Here is a 26,114-nt window from a genome sequence, read left to right as displayed (position 1 = left end):
AAGTGAGCATTGTCACTCTATTATACAAAGTTTTTAGTTTTAACACTATATTAACAACCACCTCTGCATTCCTGTAAAATCTCTGCTTGCGTATGGCTTTCACTAGTAAAATAATTGTGGTTTTGCATAGATGTCTGTGTTACAGCAAGCATGGCGTGGTGCGCATACATGTATGCGTGTCTTATTTTCCCACACAAGGGGAGACTGACTAAAAACCTTATTAATGTGTAGTAATTATTTTTATAGTACAAGTATGATGATAAAAAAGCAAAAAATGTAATTTCTTTTCTGTGGCATGGAGAGTCCACAATTCCATTCATTACTTTTGGGATTTCAACTCCTGGCCACCAGGAGTAGGCAAAGACACCCCAGCAAAGCTTAAATAAAGGGACAGTCTAGTCAAAATTAAACTTTCATGATTCAGATAGGACATGCAATTTTAAACAACTTTCCAATTTATTTCTATTATCTAATTTGCTCAATTCTTTAGATATCCTTTGTTGAAATAATAGCAATGCACATGTGTGAGCCAATCACACAAGGCCTTTATGTGCAGCAACCAATCAGCAGCTACTGAGCATATCTAGATATGCTTTTCAGCAAGTGATATCAAGAGAATGAAGCAAATTAGATAATAGAAGTAAATTAGAAAGTTGTTTAACATGACATGCTCTTTCTAAATCACGAAAGAAAAGAAAAATTGGGTTTCATGTCCCTTTAAGTATCCCTCCCACTTCCCATACTCCCCAGTCATTCTTTGCCTCCGTAACAGGGAGGAAGCGGCGAAGATAGTGCTCTGAAGAAAAATTAAGTCCTTGAATGGGTAGGTTCCCTTCAAGCAGGACTGGGGTAATGCTGTGTCCATGTAATCATTTTGAGTAAAAGTTTTGATAGCTGTTAGCTGCTGGAGGTCGGGATACTTGAGCTTTGCTGGGATGTCTTTGCCTCCTCCTGGTCTCCAGGAGTTGAATTCCCAACAGTAATGAAGGTAATTGTGGACCAGGAAAGAAAATAATTTATCAGGTAAGCATAATTTTTGTTTCTTAAATATGTGCAGGATAAGTATTTAAGAATACTAATATAAATCCGCAACATTGCCTGTTACAGGAGGTGTGACAAAAAATTGGGCACCAGAGCATTTTGCTAGAACTTTATGCAAGTCCTTATGGAGAAATGTAAATATATCTATAGATAGAAAGCAATATAGATAGAAATATAAAGTACTTGTGGGCATGTTAACACTTCAGGTAGATAGAAACTGCTCAGAACTCTTTATGGCATCTACCCTTCCCCTATATAAACACCTGCTAAAGTCTCTAAAGTAGTGTAGACCTTTTGTTCCAGCCTGAAAGTTGTTTTGTTAGTGTGTGTGTGTGTGTTTATAATGTGTGTGAGTATAATGTATGTGTATGTGTGTGTGTGTGTGTGTGTGTGTGTTTATAATGTGTGTGAGAGATCTAGAATTTTCAAGGCACTGTTTTGCAACAGATCTCTTTTTTTCTAATGTCTTACTTGCAACATTTGTTTTTACGTCTCTCCACAAATAAGTCCTAGCTGGGAAAAGTGGAAGATGCATCTGGCAGGAAAGGGAAAGCCCCAGGAGACTCCTGAGTTTATACATAATGCAAGTTACATAAGGCAGTGTGCCCATAGGCACTGACCAGATAAAACTGTAAAGGAATCCCCAGTGCATCCTGGCACATTTTAGTATTCAGTGGTATTTTAAAAGGGAATGACTTTCAGATCTGTAGGGCAATGGGGCACATCTAAACAGGCTCTCTGCCCTGGGGGGCATACACAGCTGGGGAGAGGCTTCTGGTGCCAGCATAAAGTGTGCGTTTGTTATTAGGGCATACAGAACGGCTGCAGAGATGAAAGCTGGAAGAGGTGGTAAGTTTGTGACATTTGGTGCTACAGTGTATTCACTAAGAATGCAAAATAACCTGTTTTCTTATTTTCTTCATGTCTTTTAGTTATGATTTAATAATCTGCTCATGTTTAGCTGCACTAAAAGGCATTTCTTCCATCACAGTTTTGTCATTTTCATAATTTTACTGCACGTCTCTGACACCTACTTTAGAATCTTTGTTATATAGATGTATTCACTCTCGTTTATATAGACTACAACATCTGGTTCAATAAGCAGTGGCAGGCAGCCTGTAAACTGGCATATAGGTGTGTGATAAATACCGCTGTCAGGGCAATAAAAGACAGTTGTAATTTATCAAACAGCCTTAGTCACTCAGTGTATGTGTAATGTAGTCACCAGTTTGTTTCAGATAAAAGGTTATACCCTGTCTGTTCACACAAAGGATACTTTGGCAACCAACTTAATATGACACTTTGGTGACCCCTGTATTAATATTTATTCCTTGTCTCACTTAGAGCACCATAAATCCTGTGGATTCCATCTACCATCCAAGCCCTCTGGAAGCCCCTGCAAACCACACTATGCCAACACAGACTGTCCCGATACCCGGTATGTACCAACCAATGTCCTGCAGGTCCCATACCGACTAAATTCTGCTTTTGTGAGTGACCGATTCAAGTAATAAGAGCCAGTGATGATGTCTCTGTAGATTGTACATTTAAAAACATTTATGTGATTTCTGGGGGTTTTTTCTTTCTATTTTTCCTTTAAATATTAGTTTGGTTTATAAAGTTTATGGTCTAAAGTGTACTGTATTGACCTGTAGTGGTTTTGTTTACTTAGATTCCGTCCAGGGGTGTAAAGGAGAAACTCGCCCATCCTCCTTAGCTGTTGGACCGGCGGGGAATGCCCTCGGAAACCATCAGATTCCAACACCTAATAGCACAGGTCCAGTTAAAGAGTTTACTTTTGCTTGTGATGTTACAACACAAATCCATATATTAAATCTGCAAACTAGCACATTTAAGGAACAAGATCACACACTATAAAGCATTAATACTCAGTGCCAGACATATCTTACTGCCCGTGTTACACTAGTAATTACATTGGTCTTCCTCCACAAGGGATTTCAGTGCTTTCGTTCACAACCTTGCAATTAACAGTCCAGTGCCAGCCAATAAATACCCAGAAGGAAGAAAGCCTGAGTTGGCATGGTCAGCGCTGACCATCTGTGCTGTACCCCAGCTATAAATGTGTTTATGCTGGTTTCTATGACAAAATAAAAAAGAGGGATGATCTTTTATTTCTCCAACATAGGTGTGTCCGGTCCACGGCGTCATCCTTACTTGTGGGATATTCTCTTCCCCAACAGGAAATGGCAAAGAGCCCAGCAAAGCTGGTCACATGATCCCTCCTAGGCTCCGCCTTCCCCAGTCATTCTCTTTGCCGTTGCACAGGCAACATCTCCACGGAGATGGCTAAGAGTTTTTTGGTGTTTAAATGTAGTTTTTATTCTTCAATCAAGAGTTTGTTATTTTAAAATAGTGCTGGTATGTACTATTTACTCTGAAACAGAAAGGAGATGAAGATTTCTGTTTGTAAGAGGAAAATGATTTTAGCAACCGTTACTAAAATCGATGGCTGTTTCCACACAGGACTGTTGAGAGGAATTAACTTCAGTTGGGGGAAACAGTGAGCAGACTTTTGCTGCTTGAGGTATGACACATTTCTAACAAGACTTGGTAATGCTGGAAGCTGTCATTTTCCCTATGGGATCCGGTAAGCCATTTTCTTAATTTTTAATATAAGAATAAAGGGCTTCACAAGGGCTTTAAAGACTGGTAGACATTTTTCTGGGCTAAAACGATTACTTTATAAGCATATTTAATGGTTTATAACCTTGGAGAGTTATTTTAATCTTGGGAATTCTGTTAAAAAAACGTCAGGCACTGTATTGGACACCTTTTTCACTGGGGGCCTTTTCTAGTCATAGGCAGAGCCTCATTTTCGCGCCACTAATGCGCAGTTGTTTTTGAGAAGCAAGGCATGCAGATGCATGTGTGAGGAGCTCAGATCCACTGAAAAAGCTTATTGAAGGCGTCATTTGGTATCGTATTCCCCTCTGGGCTTGGTTGGGTCTCAGCAAAGCAGATACCAGGGACTGTATAGGGGTTAAATGTAAAAAGCTTTCAAATTTGGTGTGCAATACTTTTAAGGCTTTAAGACACTGTGGTGAAATTTTGGTGAATTTTGAACAATTCCTTCATACTTTTTCGCATATTCAGTAATAAAGTGTGTTCAGTTTAAAATTTAAAGAGACAGTAACGGTTTTATTTTAAAACGTTTTTTGTGCTTTGTTATCAAGTTTATGCCTATTAACATGTCTGAACTATCAGATAGACGATGTTCTGTTTGTTCGGAAGCCAAGGTTCCTCTCCATTTAAATATATGTGATGAATGTGACAAACAAAGTAGGGACAATGATGACACTGATAATAATGTTAACCAAAATGATTCCTTAAGTGAGGGGAGTAAGCATGGTACTGCATCATCTCCTTCCATGTCTACACCAGTCTTGCCCACTCAGGAGGTCCCTAGTGCATCTAGTGCGCCAATCCTCCTTACTATGCAACAATTAACGGCTGTAATGGATAATTCTATTAAAAACATTTTAGCCAAAATGCCCACTTATCAGCGAAAGCGTGACTGCTCTGTTTTAGATACTGAAGAGCATGAGGACACTGATGATAATGGTTCTGATATGCCCTTACACCAGTCTGAAGGGGCCAGGGAGGTTTTGTCTGAGGGAGAAATTTCAGATTCAGGAAAAATTTCTCAACAAGCTGAACCTGACGTTATTACATTCAAATTTAAATTGGAACATCTCCGCGCTCTGCTTAAGGAGGTGTTATCTACTCTGGATGATTGTGACAATTTGGTCATTCCAGAGAAATTATGTAAGATGGACAAGTTCCTAGAGGTCCCGGTGCCCCCCGAAGCTTTTCCTATACCCAAGCGGGTGGCGGACATTGTAAATAAAGAATGGGAAAGGCCCGGCATACCTTTTGTCCCTCCCCCTATATTTAAGAAATTATTTCCTATGGTCGACCCCAGGAAGGACTTATGGCAGACAGTCCCCAAGGTCGAGGGGGCGGTTTCTACTCTAAACAAACGCACCACTATCCCTATAGAAGATAGTTGTGCTTTCAAAGATCCTATGGATAAAAAATTAGAGGGTTTGCTTAAAAAGATGTTTGTTCAGCAAGGTTACCTTCTACAACCAATTTCATGCATTGTTCCTGTCACTACAGCAGCGTGTTTCTGGTTCGAAGAACTAGAAAAGTCGCTCAATAAAGCATCTTCTTATGAGGAGGTTATGGACAGAGTTCAAGCACTTAAATTGGCTAACTCTTTTACCTTAGACGCCACTTTGCAATTAGCTAGATTAGCGGCGAAAAATTCAGGTTTTGCTATTGTGGCGCGCAGAGCGCTTTGGCTAAAGTCTTGGTCAGCGGATGTGTCCTCCAAGAATAGATTGCTTAACATCCCTTTCAAGGGGAAAACGCTGTTTGGCCCTGACTTGAAAGAGATTATTTCAGATATCACTGGGGGAAAGGGCCACGCCCTTCCTCAGGATAGGTCTTTTAAGGCTAAAAGTAAAACAAATTTTTGTCCCTTTCGCAGAAACGGACCAGCCTCAAATTCTACATCCTCTAAGCAAGAGGGTAATTCTTCTCAAACCAAGCCAGCCTGGAGACCGACAAGAAGCCTGCTACCGCTACCAAAACAGCATGAGATGCTGGCCCCCGATCCGGGACCGGATCTGGTGGGGGGCAGACTCTCTCTCTTCGCTCAGGCTTGGGTAAGAGATGTTCAGGATCCTTGGGCGCTAGAAATAGTTTCTCAAGGTTATCTCCTGGAATTCAAGGAACTACCCCCAAGGGGAAGGTTCCACAGGTCTCAATTGTCTTCAGACCAAATAAAAAGACAGGCATTCTTACATTGTGTAGAAGACCTGTTAAAAATGGGAGTGATTCATCCTGTTCCATTAGGAGAACAAGGGATGGGGTTTTACTCCAATCTGTTCATAGTTCCCAAAAAAGAGGGAACATTCAGGCCAATTTTGGATCTCAAGATCCTAAACAAATTTCTCAGGGTTCCATCGTTCAAAATGGAAACCATTCGGACAATTCTTCCTACCATCCAGGAAGGTCAATTCATGACCACGGTGGATTTAAAGGATGCGTATCTACATATTCCTATCCACAAGGAACATCATCGGTTCCTAAGATTCGTCTTTCTGGACAAGCATTACCAGTTTGTGGCACTTCCATTCGGATTAACCACTGCTCCAAGAATTTTCACAAAGGTACTAGGGTCCCTTCTAGCGGTACTAAGGCCAAGGGGCATTGCAGTAGTACCTTACTTGGCCGACATTCTAATTCAAGCGTCGTCTCTGCCACAAGCAAAGGCTCATACGGACATTGTCCTAGCCTTTCTCAGATCTCACGGGTGGAAAGTGAACGTAGAAAAAAGTTTTCTATTCCCGTCAACAAGAGTTCCCTTCTTGGGAACAATAATAGACTCCTTAGAAATGAAGATTTTTCTGACAGAGGCCAGAAAATCAAAACTTCTAAGCTCTTGTCAAGTACTTCATTCAGTTCTTCTTCCTTCCATAGCGCAGTGCATGGAAGTAATAGGTTTGATGGTTGCGGCAATGGACATAGTTCCTTTTGCGCGGATTCATCTAAGACCATTACAACTGTGCATGCTCAGACAGTGGAATGGGGATTATACAGACTTGTCCCCGACGATCCAAGTAGATCAGAGGACCAGAGATTCACTCCGTTGGTGGCTGACCCTGGACAACCTGTCTCAAGGGATGAGCTTCCGCAGACCAGAGTGGGTCATTGTCACGACCGACGCCAGTCTGGTGGGCTGGGGCGCGGTCTGGAACTCCCTGAAAGCTCAGGGTCTATGGTCTCGGGAAGAATCTCTTCTCCCGATAAACATTCTGGAACTGAGAGCGATATTCAATGCTCTCAAGGCTTGGCCTCAACTAGCAAAGGCCAAATTCATAAGGTTTCAATCAGACAACATGACGACTGTTGCATATATCAACCATCAGGGGGGAACAAGGAGTTCCCTGGCGATGGAAGAAGTGACCAAAGTAATTCAATGGGCGGAGATTCACTCCTGCCACTTGTCTGCAATCCACATCCCAGGAGTGGAAAATTGGGAAGCGGATTTTCTGAGTCAGACATTTCATCCGGGGGAGTGGGAACTCCATCCGGAAATCTTTGCCCACATAACTCAATTATGGGGCATTCCAGACATGGATCTGATGGCGTCTCGTCAGAACTTCAAGGTTCCTTGCTACGGGTCCAGATCCAGGGATCCCAAGGCGACTCTAGTAGATGCACTAGTAGCACCTTGGACCTTCAACCTAGCCTATGTATTCCCACCGTTTCCTCTCATTCCCAGGCTGGTAGCCAGGATCAATCAGGAGAGGGCTTCGGTGATCTTGATAGCTCCTGCGTGGCCACGCAGAACTTGGTATGCAGACCTGGTGAATATGTCATCGGCTCCACCATGGAAGCTACCTTTGAGACGGGACCTTCTTGTTCAAGGTCCGTTCGAACATCCGAATCTGGCCTCACTCCAACTGACTGCTTGGAGATTGAACGCTTGATTTTATCAAAGCGTGGGTTCTCAGATTCTGTCATTGATACTCTTATTCAGGCTAGAAAGCCTGTAACTAGAAAAATTTACCATAAAGTATGGAAGAAATATATCTGTTGGTGCGAATCGAAAGGATTCCCATGGAACAGGGTAAAAATTCCTAAAATTCTATCCTTTCTACAAGAGGGTTTGGAGAAAGGATTATCTGCAAGTTCTTTGAAGGGACAGATTTCTGCTTTATCTGTTTTACTTCACAAAAAGCTGGCGGCTGTGCCAGATGTTCAAGCTTTTGTTCAGGCTCTGGTTAGAATCAAGCCTGTTTACAAACCTTTGACTCCTCCTTGGAGTCTCAATTTAGTTCTTTCAGTTCTTCAAGGGGTTCCGTTTGAACCCTTACATTCTGTAGATATTATGTTATTATCTTGGAAAGTTTTGTTTTTGGTTGCAATTTCTTCTGCTAGAAGAGTTTCAGAGTTATCTGCTCTGCAGTGTTCTCCTCCTTATCTGGTGTTCCATGCAGATAAGGTGGTTTTGCGTACTAAACCTGGTTTTCTTCCGAAAGTTGTTTCTAACAAAAATATTAACCAGGAGATAGTTGTGCCTTCTTTGTGTCCGAATCCAGTTTCAAAGAAGGAACGTTTGTTGCACAATTTGGATGTAGTTCGTGCTCTAAAATTCTATTTAGAGGCTACAAAGGATTTCAGACAAACATCTTCCTTGTTTGTTGTTTATTCTGGTAAAAGGAGAGGTCAAAAAGCAACTTCTACCTCTCTCTCTTTTTGGCTTAAAAGCATCATCCGATTGGCTTATGAGACTGCCGGACGGCAGCCTCCTGAAAGAATCACAGCTCACTCCACTAGGGCCGTGGCTTCCACATGGGCCTTCAAGAACGAGGCTTCTGTTGATCAGATATGTAAGGCAGCGACTTGGTCTTCACTGCACACTTTTACCAAATTTTACAAATTTGATACTTTTGCTTCTTCTGAGGCTATTTTTGGGAGAAAGGTTTTGCAAGCCGTGGTGCCTTCCATCTAGGTGACCTGATTTGCTCCCTCCCATCATCCGTGTCCTAAAGCTTTGGTATTGGTTCCCACAAGTAAGGATGACGCCGTGGACCGGACACACCTATGTTGGAGAAAACAGAATTTATGCTTACCTGATAAATTACTTTCTCCAACGGTGTGTCCGGTCCACGGCCCGCCCTGGTTTTTTAATCAGGTCTGATGAATTATTTTCTCTAACTACAGTCACCACGGTATCATATGATTTCTCCTATGCATATTCCTCCTTTACGTCGGTCGAATGACTGGGGAAGGCGGAGCCTAGGAGGGATCATGTGACCAGCTTTGCTGGGCTCTTTGCCATTTCCTGTTGGGGAAGAGAATATCCCACAAGTAAGGATGACGCCGTGGACCGGACACACCGTTGGAGAAAGTAATTTATCAGGTAAGCATAAATTCTGTTTTTCATTATATATGACAGGATATCACAGTATTTAGCATAATTAGGCTAAGGGACATGGCAACCCTTACAAGGGTTAAACGGCCCTATCTGGCTCTTGTATGCTTTTTATGCTTTAGGCTAAATGTTCTGCTATAAATCAATTTGAGCAAACTCTGCTACAAAGCAGTTGTCATTTTCCTTAAAATTAGGAAATTGACATTTTTAATTTGGTTTCCTCTACAGGCTTTTTTTTTAGGTATCTCTTCCGTCCTTTCAGAGGGCTTAGGTGCTTGAGAAGATATAATGGTGTAGGTTTTAGATGTTCTTGCACCTTACTAGTGTCTATTTGGAAGATCTAGTACATTTAAAAAAAGGCAGTTACTTTTTTCAGAGAATTCTTTTTCCTCTTGCCTTACAGCTTTACACAGGAGTGAACACATTTATATCACACTTAGGAGCTATGGAGGGCTATATGTATATCGATGTATTGAATGATCTCAACAGCTGTAGCCCCTGGTTAACAAGGTCTGCTACTTTAGATGCATTTTCCAAGTTCCTCTGTGTTTGTTAGTGTGACAATAAAATGTTACAAGAAACATAGAAATGAGGCACACAACCCATATTTATTCTGTTAACATTTTCTAAAAGTGTATATGTTTTTGTCTTCTGTCTTTAGTGCTCCTTTTAATAAATGTCTAAGCATAAAGCAATAAATTGTGTTAATCTAGTGCAATGTGTTTACAAGCGGTCTCTATACACAAATGATCTTGTATGAACCTCTCAAGCTTAATGGATAAAAAAAAATTCTGGCAAATACACTTAATTGCAGATATTAAAGGGACAGTCAAGTAAAAAAAAACTTTAATAATTTAAATAGGGCGTGTCATTTTAAACAACTTTCCAATTTACTTTTATTACAAATTTTGCTTTGTTCTCTTGGTATTCTTAGTTGAAGGCTAAACCTAGGAGGTTCATATGCTAATTTCTTAGACCTTGAAGGCTGCCTCTAATCTGAAAGCATTTTGACAGTTTTTCACCACTAGAGGCGTTAGTTCATGTGTTTCACATAGATAACATTGAGCTCAGGCACGTGAAGCTCCTAGGAGTCAGCACTGATTGGCTAAAAATGCAAGTCTGTCAAAAGAACTGAAATAAGGGGGCAGTTTGAAGAGGCATAGATACAAGGTAATCACAGAGGTAAAACCTGTATTATAACTGTGTATTGGTTATGCAAAACTGGGGAATGGGTAATAAAAGGATTATCTACCTTTTTTAAACAACAAAAATTCTGGTGTTTACTGTCCCTTTAATTGTGAAATTTCTAGGTCATCCTCTTAAGACATTAATGAGTTAGCTCTTTTATTTTTAGACAACAAATATTTTATTCTTACCCAAATAGGGGGCCAGCAGGCCAACACCAGACAGTCGCCCGTTTTTTTTTTTTATGGTAAACATGTAGCCAGGTGGGGACAGTGTAATATTTTCTATTATAATATAAAGCACAAAGGATATCGAAGCAAAAAACAACTGCATAATTTAACATAAATATATTTGATAATTTATGCCATAAAAAAATTAACATTTTTAATATTAGCTAATTTTAGCTCAATATTGGCTAAACAAAATGAACTGGGTGATCAGTAAAATCCGACAGGTGGTGCACCCGATATCTAGGTTCTGGGGAGAAAATGTAATATGGCACAAAGGAACTCTTCTGCATGTGACATAACATTTTTCTTTTAAACTTTACATAATTTGTTTTGTTTGAATTTTGTAGTGAACGACCTCAGTAATGATTTACTTTTTTTTTTTTTTTAAGACAGTTGTTACAATCTGCAGCTGTCAATGATTAAATACATTTAAAACAACAGGTTTAATAACAGAAGCTACAGTCACATTACTTTGCAGGCCGTAATATATAAGAAATTCAGTGTGAACTTTACATTTGCCGTGTTTACAATTCAGTGAAAGACAAGTTATGGTACTGCTTTTATTTAGTAACTAATCAGGACAAAGATAACATTATTGTGATTGTTGTTATATCATTCTAGGAAAAGAGAAAACAGAAGCGCCACATGGCCCAATATTGTTTGTTCAGAGATGGATAAATCTTAAGGTGATGAGTAAACTCACGTTTAGTAGAGCACCTCAATTAGTGCTAGATATACGGTCTGGGATCTATTAGGTCACCCAGAAGACCAACCTCCTGCACAGGAACTGATGTCTATATAGGCGAGAGGGAAACACAGGTGCCAATATGGCCTAGTATTGCTGTTGCAAGGTGTCAATACAAGCAAAGAGAGGAATAATACTCACAAAGTGTGAAGCACCTCTTGTGGTGCTATAGAGGCATGAAGGGGTCAATTCAGTCACCCAACAGACTTCTAGCCAGAGATACAAATGGATCCAAAGGTGTAAAGGATCCCACAACTGGTCCAGAAAAGCGAATATTCCTCCAGAGAGGGATAAAAGATATATGTCCCAAAGAAAAATGCAGCAAGTGTTCAAAATATTAAAAAGTGATTTTAATAAAAATTATAAAAATAACAGGCAACGCGTTTCTCAGCAGATAGCTGTTTCATCAGGCTTCATCGATGAAGCCTGATGAAACAGCTATCTGCTGAGAAACGCGTTGCCTGTTATTTTTATAATTTTTATTAAAATCACTTTTTAATATTTTGAACACTTGCTGCATTTTTCTTTGGGACATATATCTTTTATCCCTCTCTGGAGGAATATTCGCTTTTCTGGACCAGTTGTGGGATCCTTTACACCTTTGGATCCATTTGTATCTCTGGCTAGAAGTCTGTTGGGTGACTGAATTGACCCATTCATTCCTCTATAGCACCACAAGAGGTGCTTCACACTTTGTGAGTATTATTCCTCTCTTTGCTTGTATTGACACCTTGCAACAGCAATACTAGGCCATATTGGCACCTGTGTTTCCCTCTCGCCTATATAGACATCAGTTCCTGTGCAGGAGGTTGGTCTTCTGGGTGACCTAATAGATCCCAGACCATATATCTAGCACTAATTGAGGTGCTCTACTAAACGTGAGTTTACTCATCACCTTAAGATTTATCCATCTCTGAACAAACAATATTGGGCCATGTGGCGCTTCTGTTTTCTCTTTTCATAGATTGCCGCTCCTGGATCCTGGCCTGGATCATCACAGATAGCTGCCTCCCATCCCAATAGAGACTTTCACTTTATTACCATTGTGTTTGTATGATTGTATATTATTTGTATCACTTTGTATTACATTGTCACTAATTTTCACCGCATAATATTGCACATTGTATTATTTACCACTCTCTAATCACATTGATATTGGTATACACAGCATATTATACTGATTTTTCACTAGTATTTTTCAGATTTGCTAGTACCAATCTTTAACACAAGTACTTAATATATAGATATATAAGTATAGATTTATTTGGTCACATCCCCTCTCTTACACTTAGGGCGCCCCCTCTCTCTCTTTTTTTATATCATTCTAGGAAGTGGCCATTCTGCTCCCAGCAGCAGCTTGACATCACCCAGCCATGTCAATCTGTCTCCTAACACCGTCCCAGACTTCTCGTATTCCAGCAGTGAGGACGAGTTTTATGATGCAGATGAGTTTTATCAGAGCAGCACCTCTCCAAAGCGAGGCATAGAGTAAGTGCTGCCCCCGCCCTGGGAACCCTACTGACTGTTTAGTGAGTGGTGCTACATCTGTTTGTTCCCTTAATGGGGAGTATTCTCTTCAGGCAACCTAAAATATTCATAAACTCATCTAAATCCTTTTTAGTTGCTAAGGACTAGAGTTGGAAATGTCTTACTCTTTTACAGGCAGCACTTGGGCTCTCCTGCTAAGTGTTCAGGTTTTGTAGAGTATTTAATAGAGCATACGATTTATTAGAAACAGTCATAAATATTTAGACATGTTTATTGGGAGGGAGGGGTGGCCAGATGTGACTTGTATCAAGTTGGGTTAGTAACCAAAATACTCAGAGCTGTGTTATGCTGTAAGTACCGACTGTATGTAATCTGTAGCATTTGTGCTAGACTTCACCCCCCTCCCCCAACCCATAGATATTATCGGGTCACCCAACAGCCCAATCACATCTAACTGTAGTGGCAGTGCTCAGCCGTCTGAGATATTGACCTTCCGTCTGTGGTCTGTTGATGTTGCAATACCATTTATTCTGACTCAATATACTGGGGGATAGGGGCAAGAACAGGCACACACAGTACAACTCTTATTGAACCTCGGAATGTTTGTTTTATCTGCTTCTTCCAGTGTAGAATTAATATTAAACTACTTGCTCCTTTGCTACCTGATAACACAACTTATTTTGTCTCTGTTCCCATGAGCACCTGGGAGATGCTGGGGGGGGGAGGGTTTATGAAAAACTGGGCTATATACACATGTGGGAGGCAGCCCACAGTTTCTATTAGAAATAAGTAGCTAATATCTATGGAAGAACACAGCTATGCACAAAAAGGTCTCCCAGAGGAAATTGTCCATGCTTAATAGTCTCTATATTGACTCCTTTTAATACCTATTGATATCTCATACATTTATCATATATTACACTTACACTACATCAGGTTTGATCATCATTTATTAAATGGGATAGACTGTGTCATTGTAACTTTGCACCAGTTACTCTTTTATAGATTATATATTATATTGACACTATACGTTTCTGAGAATTTGTTTATATTTAAGAATGTATTCCAGGCGCATTGACTTCTCTTGTCTTCAGGGTAGGCTAACATCCCGCAGAATATAAATGCTAGCTCTGCACTATTTTATGTACTGATATTTACTTTAAAGGGACATTAAACTCCTGGCTAAAAATTCAGTAACATGGTTGATACTCGCCATGCTTGTTTCTCCTCTTATACCTGGAGCTCTCTTTGAAGTAATTTTATTATTTAACCCATTACAGAAGCCAGTTGGTAAAGCTCTGCATCTTTAGACTGGGCGCCGCCATCTGGTATCTCACGTATTTGATCATGTGATAGAAGCAGTGCACTGTCACAAATTAGTGATGTTTACTGCCTTTTGGCAGCTGTACCTTGCACTTTGGGTTAACTTACAAAACGGAAGCTTTACATAGCTGCAGTTTTTTTACATCGTTTTAAAGTTGCAGAACAAATATAAAAAGACAACAATATCACCTGGTCTAGTGATCGTTGCAAGTTCTGAGACATTCTCACCATAGTTATATTTGTAGCTAAATCTTTTCTCATTCATTAGGTAACTAAAACAAACAGAACAATTTAGCACAGTATGCTCCGTTCTTATGGGGGGGCAAAATACACGACTCACTGATGCTTTTTTGGCGACAGACTGCATCTGCCCACAGACATCCTGGGCCTCAGTGTCTTCATGTATCTTAATTTGATTCTAATTATCAATTATTGCATCTCATATCTGGCAAAACATAGAGAGCTCCATTCCATGACAGCTTGTTCTGTTTACTTATTTGGCTCCTTGTCTCTTACAATGTGATTCTGTGTTCTATTACTTGGTATGGCTGCGCATAGTGCTCTTGTGGTATGGCTGCACATAGTGCTCTCGCGGTATGGCTGCGCATAGTGCTCTCGCGGTATGGCTGCGCATAGTGCTCTCGCGGTATTGCTGCGCATAGTGCTCTTGCGGTATGGCTGCGCATAGTGCTCTTGCGGTATGGCTGCGCATAGTGCTCTCGCGGTATGGCTGCGCATAGTGCTCTCGCGGTATGGCTGCACATAGTGCTCTCGCGGTATGGCTGCACATAGTGCTCTCGCGGTATGGCTGCGCATAGTGCTCTCGCGGTATGGCTGCGCATAGTGCTCTCGCGGTATGGCTGCGCATAGTGCTCTCGCGGTATGGCTGCGCATAGTGCTCTCGCGGTATGGCTGCACTTTGCAGTGTTCTCCACAGAAAATTTTGCCAAGCTGGTGACATTATGAGGTATCCGGGTGGGGGCAGTGTAATAACTTGCAAAATTATGACGTGTTCTACTATCCAAAGCACAAATTGCATCATTTTACATAAATGTATTTAATGATCATTTGTGCGATAAGCATGGATAAATTTAACATTAGCTAATTTTAGCTTAATCTCTTCACTACTGGGAAATACAAAATGCTGAAGAATTCTTAGCATTTTTGCTTTTCATTTAAACGGAAATTTACCTGAGAGAGAGAATGATTAGCACTGTTTCTGTTATTCCAATAGGATAAGTACAATGTATATAATGATGATAGTGAATTTCTAGAGTAAAAGTAAGCTCTCAAAAATGTACACACATAACCAAATAATTAGTGTTTGACATGGGTTAATGGACCCAGGGGCTAACACATTCAAATTAGTATATATTATATATGATTACAGTCCTGTGAATATAGCTGAAATTCTCGCTTACAGGATAAAACCTCAATCCTATGAGGTAAGATATTTGCACTGCAGAGGAATAATATTATGGTAGTCGACTTCCCTCTGGGTGTATGGTGGAGTTTTCAAGTGCCTTGCAGGAGTCGGTGTTCCTTCTGCCCCTCAGATGTATGATCTTTCCTTTTCAGAGTATGGTAGATCTCCCCAAGGAAATATGTAGAGAAAACAAAAGCCCCCTATCACCTGAAAACTCCCACCACCCTGATCCCTCTCAAACAGCTCTTCCCTCCCCCACACACCTTGCCACCAGATAGACTGCCAGTATGCAGATTACAGCCTTTTTTTTTGTGTAGTGATCCCTACTCAACCCTCCCACCTCCCTGATTCCTCCCAAACAACTCTCTAACCCTGCATGGCCTTTCAGCATTATGGACGTATATCTACATTATGCGGTACAATGAGCTGTGTAGTACATGATGTACATCTACGTCCATTTGGCCCAAAAGGTTAAAGGACACAAAACCCAATTTGTTTATTTCATGAAACTTTCTAATTTACTCCTATTGTCAATTTGTCTTTGTTCTCTTGCTATCTTTATTTGAAAAAGCAGGAATGTAAAGCTTGGAAGCCGGCTGATTTTTGGCCTTGCTCCTATGCTTACATTCATGCTTTTTCAAATAAAGTTAGCAAGAGAACTAAGAAAATGTATAATAGGATTAAATTAGAAATTTGCTTAAAATTGGATGCTCTTCTGAATCGTGAAAGAAAAAATTTGGGGTTTGCGTCACTAATATTGGCTTAAACTTTAGCCGGTTGGTCAGTATAATAGACTCTGATGGGAGCTCTGTGTGATGGGTATATTTGGGACCTCTTGGTTAAATATAAAGGAAGTAAACAGGAATTGTGAGATCAATGTGAGGGCTATAAATTGAGGTTATAAACTTGGCGCAAGAGGTACAGAGTGGTAACACAAACTAATGGTGAGAGGAGCAGAGGGGAGCCCAGGACTTTCTTCTGGAGATTGAGGCTCTGCATGAGTGGTACTTAGAGACAGCCCTGCTTTGATTTACGACTACAGTTTAGGGTTACAGTAAGCGTTAGCATGAGGTGCCTCGGTGCATGTCCTTCGCTTGGTGTTATAGGGCACAGAATGGGGTTATAGATCAGGGTGAGGGCATATGTAGGTGCTGTGTATAGGGGCACAGAATAAGGTTATAGATCAGGGTGAGGGCATATGTAGGTGCTGTGTATAGGGGCACAGAATGGGGTTATAGATCAGGGTGAGGGCATATGTAGGCGAGGTGTGTAGGGCACAGAATGGGGTTAAAGATCAGGGTGGGAGCATATGTAGGTGAGGTGTATAGGGCGCAGAATGGGGTTATAGATCAGGGTGAGGGCATATGTAGGCAAGGTGTGTAGGGCACAGAATGGGGTTAAAGATCAGGGTGGGAGCATATGTAGGTGAGGTGTATAGGGCGCAGAATGGGATTATAGATCAGGGTGAGGGCATATGTAGGTGCTGTGTATAGGGGGAAAAATGGGGTTATAGATCAGGGTGAGGGCATATGTAGGTGAGGTGTATAAGGGGCACAGTATGGGGTTAAAGATCAGGTTGGGGGCTTTGTGGGTAAGTTGTATAGGGCACAGAAGGGGGTTATGGGGGCATATGTAGGGGGAACAGCATAGTCAGGGCTCAGTGTGTCTTAGATCTCGGGTTTGTGTGATGATTTCTGACACTTTTTTTAAATTGTATTTATTTCTAGCCCTTCAGAGTCTGCAGCCGCCCTAAGCCACAGCAGCACAGGCACCAGTCTGAGAAGACCGGACACTACAGAGTCCCTAAACTCCTCCATGTCTAATGGCACAAATGATGCCGGTAAGTGCAGGAAATCATACACATGCTGAGAAAGTGAAGGGAGCGTCACAGTCAGTCTCTCTGGTATTTATGGAAACCGTGTATTGTAAAATGTATTCTCCTAATTTTACATTAACGTAAAACCCAACATTTTCCTTTCATGATTCAGGCAAAGCATTTACTGTTAAACAACTTTCTAATTTACTTCTGTTATCTAATTTACTTGACAATGCACTACTGGGAGCTAGCTGCTGTTTGGTGGCTGGACACACATGCTTCTTGTCATTGGCTCACCAGATGTGATCAACTAGATCCCAAATTATGTCATATAAATATACCTAGCAATATAAATATACCTAGCAATATAAATATACCTAGCAATATAAATATACCTAGCAATATAAATATACCTAGCAATATAAATATACCTAGCAATATAAATATACCTAGCAATATAAATATACCTAGCAATATAAATATACCTAGCAATATAAATATACCTAGCAATATAAATATACCTAGCAATATAAATATACCTAGTAATATAAATATACCTAGCAATATAAATATACCTAGCAATATAAATATACCTAGCAATATAAATATACCTAGTAATATAAATATACCTAGTTATATAAATAGTTATATAAATATACCTAGTAATATAAATAGTTATATAAATAGTAATATAAATATACCTAGTTATATTAACCTCTTAAGGACATATGACGGAATTTTTCCGTCATAAAACAATTGAGCAAACTGAAAGCTGTGTCCTTAAAGGGTTAATTGTTATAAACATATACCTAGTAATGTAAATAGTTATATACATATACCTAGTGATATTAATTGCAATATAAATATACCTAGTAATATAAATAGTAATATAAACATACCTAGTACAAAAATGAAAAAACTCCACAGCACCAGATATAGATGAAAATCTTCTTTATTTAAATGTTAAAAGCATACAAAGAACAGGTATGCGACGTTTCGAGACCGTGGTCTCTTAATCATGCATACCACGGTCTCGAAACGTCGCATGCCTGTTCTTTGTATGCTTTTAACATTTAAATAAAGAAGATTTTCATCTATATCTGGTGCTGTGGAGTTTTGCATTTTTTGTATTGTGGGGCTGAAGGTCGCCAACCGGTCCACTGTGCATCAGAGCCCAGGAGGGCATTACCCGGTGCCGGTCTCAACCTGCAGAGCTGTATAAATATACCTAGTAATATAAATATACCTAGTAACCTATTAATATAAATAGTTATATAAATATACCTAGTAAAATAAATAGTTATATAAATATACCTAGTAATATAAATAGTTATATAAATATACCTAGTAATATAAATATACCTAGTTATACCTAGTAATATAAATATACTTAGTGATATAAATATATCTAGTTATATAAATATATCTAGTTATATAAATAGTTATATAAATTGTAATATAAATATACCTTGTTATATGAATAGCAATATAAATATACCTAGTAATATAAATATTCAATTATAAAGAAAGTGGATGGAAACACTGCTATAATTTTATATAGTGTTGTAAAGGTATAAAAGGTTTTCCTTAAATATACATACAAAACCAACTCATATAGAAATTTAGTGAGAAGGTCAAAATTTAGTAAATATGGTGCAGACCCATTAAATATTTATCAACAATAAATCAAGAAGAGGTAGAGGTTACGATAAAACCCCCATCAAAGACTGGGAATTCAGCACTCTCTTAGATATAGAAAAATTAACAACACAAATAATGAATGAAAAAAGAGGTATTTTTATTCCCACACCATGCTAGGCTCAGGCCCATAAAAAGACAGCATCCAAAAGCATATGGATGTTGTAAATACTATGTTAAAATAAAGAAATATATAGTATCCAATATATACATATTAACAAAAATAAATGGGGACCAGTCCATGTGAAAAGACATGCATTTACGTATATTGTAGTAGATGTACCCAAATATATGGTGATGAACTGTGGATCATAAGGTGTCCCAGCACAAAAATGTAATTTCACAGAATATGCGCAGACCTAAACAGGTTTTAATATAACTGAGCATCTAAAATAATACATATGTGCATGGACATCCATATCCTTAATGAGGGTAAAAATAAATACCATACATTAGTATATTCAATCAAAGCTTAACGTAACATAGCCTACATTCAAAGAATCTACACATATATAGGGTATAACGTGGAGAGCGGAACAAGCGAGTATTTTCAGTTATATCAAGACCAACATAAACAGCAATTATAATGATATCAAAAATTTAGAACCAGGTAGACTAAATAGTCTCTTTGTAGATATCAAACGTCCTTTATAACCAAGAGTAGAATTTGTAGCAGGTTATGTTGAACATCTTAAATCAAAAGCATATGTGGATATGAAGCAAATGGTTAAGCATATGAAGCATAGATGTTAATATTGCAGCATGTAGAAATGGCAATAACACGGACAAAGATGCAGGAGGATATCTTATTTTAGTAAAAGTATCCCTCTGTCAACTGCACCCGTTTAGTGTAAGTCCCCAACAGTTATTTAGATTGTAGTAGAAGCAAATTTAGTCAACACAGTATTGACACAAAAGCAAAGATGCAGGAGGATACAACGTGTATGTGGCAGTATTCCTCTGTCAACTACACCTGATTGCTTGCCGGGCTTCCCCACTCCTCTTTCCACTTTGCGTGAATGAACTTATGCTGTTGGAGCAAGCAATCCGCTGCATGAATCATCAGAATAATGTCCATATCCTTTGAGACATCTACCCGGGAGAATAGACTCGTTAAGACTCACAGGTTTTTTTTTTGTATACACAAACTTTTCCGCACACGATCCACAAGCAAGCGTGTCGAGTCACATGGAGCTGCCAGACAATTGCCGACGCGCGTTTCACCCCCTCGTCACTAGGGAGACAGGGTTTCCTCAGGGCTTTGTGAAGTGACGTTTCCTTCGGCTATTTTTAAGCTATACAGACTCCACCCTTCTGGAAGGTGAAATTTCAAACTTGGATTAAAACATTTTCCTTTGCAATAGAAATACACAGTATTTATCGATCAACTAATATTCATCTATAAAATACAGATAATAAATATCAAATTTATAATGACCTTTAAGTTTTAAACGGCTAAAGTTTATATTCTGTGATATGAATAACAATATAAATATACCTAGTAATATAAATATACCTAGCAATATAAAAGAAAATTTATGCTTACCTGATAAATTTATTTCTTTTTTTACACGATGAGTCCACGGATCATCTTAATTACTAATGAGATATTCACCTACCTAGTGATATAAATATAGCTAGTAATATAAATAGTAATATAAAGATACCTAGTAATATAAAGATACCTAGTTATATAAATAGCAATATAAATATACCTAGTAATATAAGTATACTTAGTAATATAAATATACCTAGTGATATAAATAGTAATATAAAGATACCTAGTAATATAAATATACCTAGTAATATAAATATACCTAGTAATATAAATATACCTAGTAATATAAATATACCTAGTAATATACCTAGTGATATAAATATACCTAGTAATATAAATAGTAATATAAAGATTGTGAACCACAATACAAATACAGTTTCACCACAATGGCAAGCTTTTCTATATTAAAGTCAGCTGACACAATACATAGATTATGTCTTCAGTAATAATTGTAGCAGAAAAGTGGTGCTGTGCAGTGTGTAATATACTGAACAATAGAGAGGAAAGAACCTCCCAAAAGACTGCACATATAGCAATCTATGCCAGGACTTATTTGTAGAGAGATTGGGAAAATTAAAACATAACTTAATAAAATTCTTAAAATAAGGATTCAAATTAAAACCAACCAAAGAACTGGAGGCCCCTTTCCAATATATATAATTAGCCTTTGATGTGTATATAGTAATGGTAGGAAAGTGCACAGGTAGGTTTACTACCTCCAAGACCACTGAATGGGGATCCCAATAGAAATTAGGTCACTGGTAGATAAGTATCTATATCTCTACAGAAATAAAAAAGTATGTGTCTATTAATTAACCATTGTTAGGGTAGTTAGATAGTATCGTAAATCGAGTTACTACACAGAACTGAAAAGATCTATGTAGCAATCTTAATATAGTTGTGTGCCTAGAATTACAGTATCATAGGGTATCTGGGAGTTATCATAGAGGGATTGTAAGGTATTGCTTTCAACCATTAGGTCTCCCAACTGTGTTTAAAGATATTTTGATAGTATCTGATACTTTGTAAACTTAGGCTTTATGTTATATTGCAGTTTTGTTATTTTTTATTTTGGTATATCACAGGTCAGAGCTCGTAGTCACAGTTAATATTGCGTTTAATCAGGTAATAGTGTCATATGGTGTAGCATAAGTTAGAAGTATCAGTAGTGTTTATACAAGTCTTGGTGTCAGTTTGTTTATACAAACAAAATCTTTATTTATATTGTACTAATATTTGATACCAACTCTTAACGCTTTCGGATCACTGATCTTTGACAGTATCAGTCCGTGTTTATGCTTACACTCTTAACAACAGGCTGGATTAAACTACAGTGTGAAACAATTTGGTGTTTTGGTGTCAAACATTTATGTTACAATGTTGCTGTAACCATCTTAATGATACAATTTTAAGACTTTGTAAATATGTCAAGATTAGACTCGCCCAGTGAGAAAATAATGCACGTTTTTACGTTTCTATTTCTGGTTATATTAACAGAGACACAATTATTATGCTGTTTTTGAAATTGAGCTACACTGAATGTTAGCGTCTTATGTTTTTTACCACGGTTAAACATACATAATGTGGGTTTAAGGTTGCTGTAAACTTTCTTGTTCTTTGATCATGTTATTTTGCCGCTATATTTCCGGTTCATTAGTTACAACCAATAAGGTACTATACGTGTTGTAGGTTAATTTAGCGACATGTATTCAGCAGTTAGTTTTTTGTTTTTATTTTCCTAAGCAATCTGTTATTATGCCGGTATATGTCCGGTCTACTTATTGCATACAGGAAAATACTTAGGGTTAATTTAACCACGTGAGTTTATAACTAACTATTAAATGCAGTATCAAAAATTATAACCACTTGTGTAATGGTAATAGCTCAGATGAAAGTACGCTGACAAACTAGCTCACTGATATTAGAAATTAATAAGAGTGCTGAAACTGGCAATATCGTTGCCACTTAATGCGGTCCCAGTGTTTCAGCTGTACTTAGTAACAAACTGACTGTAGAGATCAGCGGTCTGTGGGTTGCGGTAGTCACAACAAATAAATAGATAAGGCTAGTAAATTTACTATTCTCAAAATTATATAAGATTTGCCCGCCTGTGCAGGCCAACAGTTTTAGGTTTGAATTAAAATAAATAGAGCTCCCCTAAGCTCTATAACCCCCTGACGCGTTTTGCCCGTATAGGGCTTTTTCAAAGGCCTTTCAAAAAGCCCTATACGGGCGAAACGCGTCAGGGGGTTATAGAGCTTAGGGGAGCTCTATTTATTTTAATTCAAACCTAAAACTGTTGGCCTGCACAGGCGGGCAAATCTTATATAATTTTGAGAATAGTAAATTTACTAGCCTTATCTATTTATCACAGACCGCTGATCTCTACAGTCAGTTTGTTACTAAGTACAGCTGAAACACTGGGACCGCATTAAGCGGCAACGATAATGCCAGTTTCAGCGCTCTTATTAATTTCTAATATCAGTGAGCTAGTTTGTCAGCGTACTTTCATCTGAGCTATTACCATTACACAAGTGGTTATAATTTTTGATACTGCTATTACATTTAATAGTTAGTTATAAATTCACGTGGTTAAATTAACCCTAAATATTTTCCTGTGTGCAATAAGTAGACCGGACATATACCGGCATAATAACAGATTGCTTAGGAAAATAAAAACAAAAAACTAACTGCTGAATACATGTCGCTAAATTAACCTACAACACGTATAGTACCTTATTGGTTGTAACTAATGAACCGGAAATATACCGGCAAAATAACATGATCAAAGAACAAGAAAGTTTACAGCAACCTTAAACCCACATTATGTATGTTTAACCGTGGTAAAACATAGACGCTAACATTCAGTGTAGCTCAATTTCAAGAACAGCATAATAATTGTGTCTCTGTTAATATAACCAGAAATAGAAACGTAAAAACGTGCATTATTTTCTCACTGGGCGAGTCTAATCTTGACATATTTACAAAGTCTTAAAATTGTATCATTAAGCTGGTTACAGCAACATTGTAACATAAATGTTTGACACCAAAACACCAAATTGTTTCACACTGTAGTTTAATCCAGCCTGTTAGAGTGTAAGCATAAACACGGACTGATACTGTCAAAGATCAATGATCCGAAAGCGTTAAGAGTTGGTATCAAATATTAGTACAATATAAATAAAGATTTTGTTTGTATAAACAAACTGACACCAAGACTTGTATAAACACTACTGATACTTCTAACTTATGCTACACCATATGACAGTATTACCTGATTAAACGCAATATTAACTGTGACTACGAGCTCTGACCTGTGATATACCAAAATAAAAAATAACAAAACTGCAATATAACATAAAGCCTAAGTTTACAAAGTATCAGAGATACTATCAAAATATCTTTAAACACAGTTGGGAGACCTAATGGTTTAAAGCAATACCTTACAATCCCTCTATGATAACTCCCAGATACCCTATGATACTGTAATTCTAGGCACACAACTATATTAAGATTGCTACATAGATCTTTTCAGTTCTGTGTAGTAACTCGATTTACGATACTATCTAACTACCCTAACAATGGTTAATTAATAGACGCATACTTTTTTATTTCTGTAGAGATATAGATACTTATCTACCAGTGACCTAATTTCTATTGGGATCCCCATTCAGTGGTCTTGGAGGTAGTAAACCTACCTGTGCACTTTCCTACCATTACTATATACACATCAAAGGCTAATTATATATATTGGAAAGGGGCCTCCAGTTCTTTGGTTGGTTTTAATTTGAATCCTTATTTTAAGAATTTATTATAAAGTTATGTTTTAATTTTCTCAATCTCTCTACAAATAAGTCCTGGCATAGATTGCTATATGTGCAGTCTTTTGGGAGGTTCTTTCCTCTCTATTGTTCAGTATATTACACACTGCACAGCACCACTTTTCTGCTACAATTATTACTGAAGACATAATCTATGTATTGTGTCAGCTGACTTTAATATAGAAAAGCTTGCCATTGTGGTGCCACTGTATTTGTATTGTGGTTCACAATCTTTATATTACTATTTATATTACTAGGTATCTTTATATTACTATTTATATTACTAGGTATATTTATATAACTAGGTATATTACTAGGTATATTTATATTACTAGGTATATTTATATTACTAAGTATACTTATATTACTAGGTATATTTATATTACTATTTATATTACTAGGTATATTTATATTACTAGGTATCTTTATATTACTATTTATATCACTAGGTATATTTATATTACTATGTATATTTATATTACTAAGTATACTTATATTACTAGGTATATTTATGTTGCTATTTATATAACTAGGTATCTTTATATTACTAGGTATATTTATATAACTATTTATATTACTAGGCATATTTATATTACTAGGTATCTTTATATTACTATTTATATTACTAGCTATATTTATATCACTAGGTAGGTGAATATCTCATTAGTAATTAAGATTATCCGTGGACTCGTGTCAAAAAATAAATAAATTTATCAGGTAAGCATAAATTTTCTTTTATATTGCTAGGTATATTTATATATTTATATTTATAGATTATTTATCTATCACTAGATCTTTAGTGCTTTTTAATATTATCACTGATTTTCTATTTTTGTCTTTTGATATTTTTGTCTTTTGATTTTTGACCTTTGTTTATCATTTGAATTCAAGTTTTCCACGTGGATTTTTTCACAAGTTATTTTTATTTTTATACACCTCACGGATTTACAATTTTTTAATTTAGCAGCTGAACCACAATAATTTGACCCACTCAACGTTTACATTCTACTATTATTGACTTCACGTTATATTTCTACACGTCACTTTGGAGGAAACACTACTGGATTCACTTACATATAACCGGTTGAACATTTGAACATTTTTTATGTACGCCAATTTTTGTGAACACTATTTTTTGTGAATGCTATTTTTCTTTTTTGTGAATGCTATTTTTCTTTGTTGAAAGCTATTGTGTGCACTCAATCACTCACTTAGGTTGTTTATATTATTGAATGTACATGTCCTTCTAACTCCTCCTCATCACTGGCTCACTAAGTCAGCGTCACATGCTATACTCCATTGGATATTTTTAGATATTTTTAGATTTGTTTATTATATATATATATTTTTTTTTGTTAAGTCAGACATGGATCCATGCGTCTGATTGCCATTTGTAAATTTTTATATGTATTAAAATGTACCTTTTACTAGCCTTTTAAGCTTTTTAGCGCTTACTCTCTCCCCATTTTAACTTTTGTATTGTTAGCCTACTAGGAGGCTATATAGTTAGTAAGCTTAAGGCCCTGGGTGTAGCGCTCGGTCCACTTCTCCTGTTCTTATATTTATATTACTAGGTATATTTATATTGCTATTCATATCACAAAATATAAACTTTAGCCGTTTAAAACTTAAAGGTCATTATAAATTTGATATTTTAAGAATTTTATTAAAAGTTATGTTTTAATTTTCCCAGTCTCTCTACAAATAAGTCCTGGCATAGAGTGCTATATGTGCAGTCTTTTTTGGGAGGTTCTTTCCTCTCTATTCAGTAATATAAAGATACCTAGTAATATAAAGATACCTATTAATATAAA

At 37.6% G+C, this 26,114-nt stretch overlaps 1 protein-coding gene across 5 annotated transcripts in view; it reads left to right on the top strand.

Moving 5' to 3' along the window:
* OSBPL9 (oxysterol binding protein like 9) overlaps positions 1–26,114 on the top strand; it is a 253,106-nt gene that overhangs the window by 180,607 nt on the left and 46,385 nt on the right. For all 5 annotated transcript variants that reach the window (XM_053693485.1, XM_053693484.1, XM_053693488.1 and 2 more), the window contains 4 exons: positions 2,386–2,479; positions 2,714–2,818; positions 12,499–12,658; positions 17,135–17,247. In XM_053693485.1, coding sequence (XP_053549460.1) covers positions 2,386–2,479; positions 2,714–2,818; positions 12,499–12,658; positions 17,135–17,247 — 472 coding nt within the window. The remainder of the gene's footprint in view (positions 1–2,385; positions 2,480–2,713; positions 2,819–12,498; positions 12,659–17,134; positions 17,248–26,114) is intronic.

Source organism: Bombina bombina, chromosome 10 (assembly GCF_027579735.1).
Source record: "Bombina bombina isolate aBomBom1 chromosome 10, aBomBom1.pri, whole genome shotgun sequence".
NCBI classification, from domain to species: Eukaryota; Metazoa; Chordata; class Amphibia; order Anura; family Bombinatoridae; genus Bombina; species Bombina bombina.
This window is presented reverse-complemented; position numbering and strand designations above follow the sequence as displayed.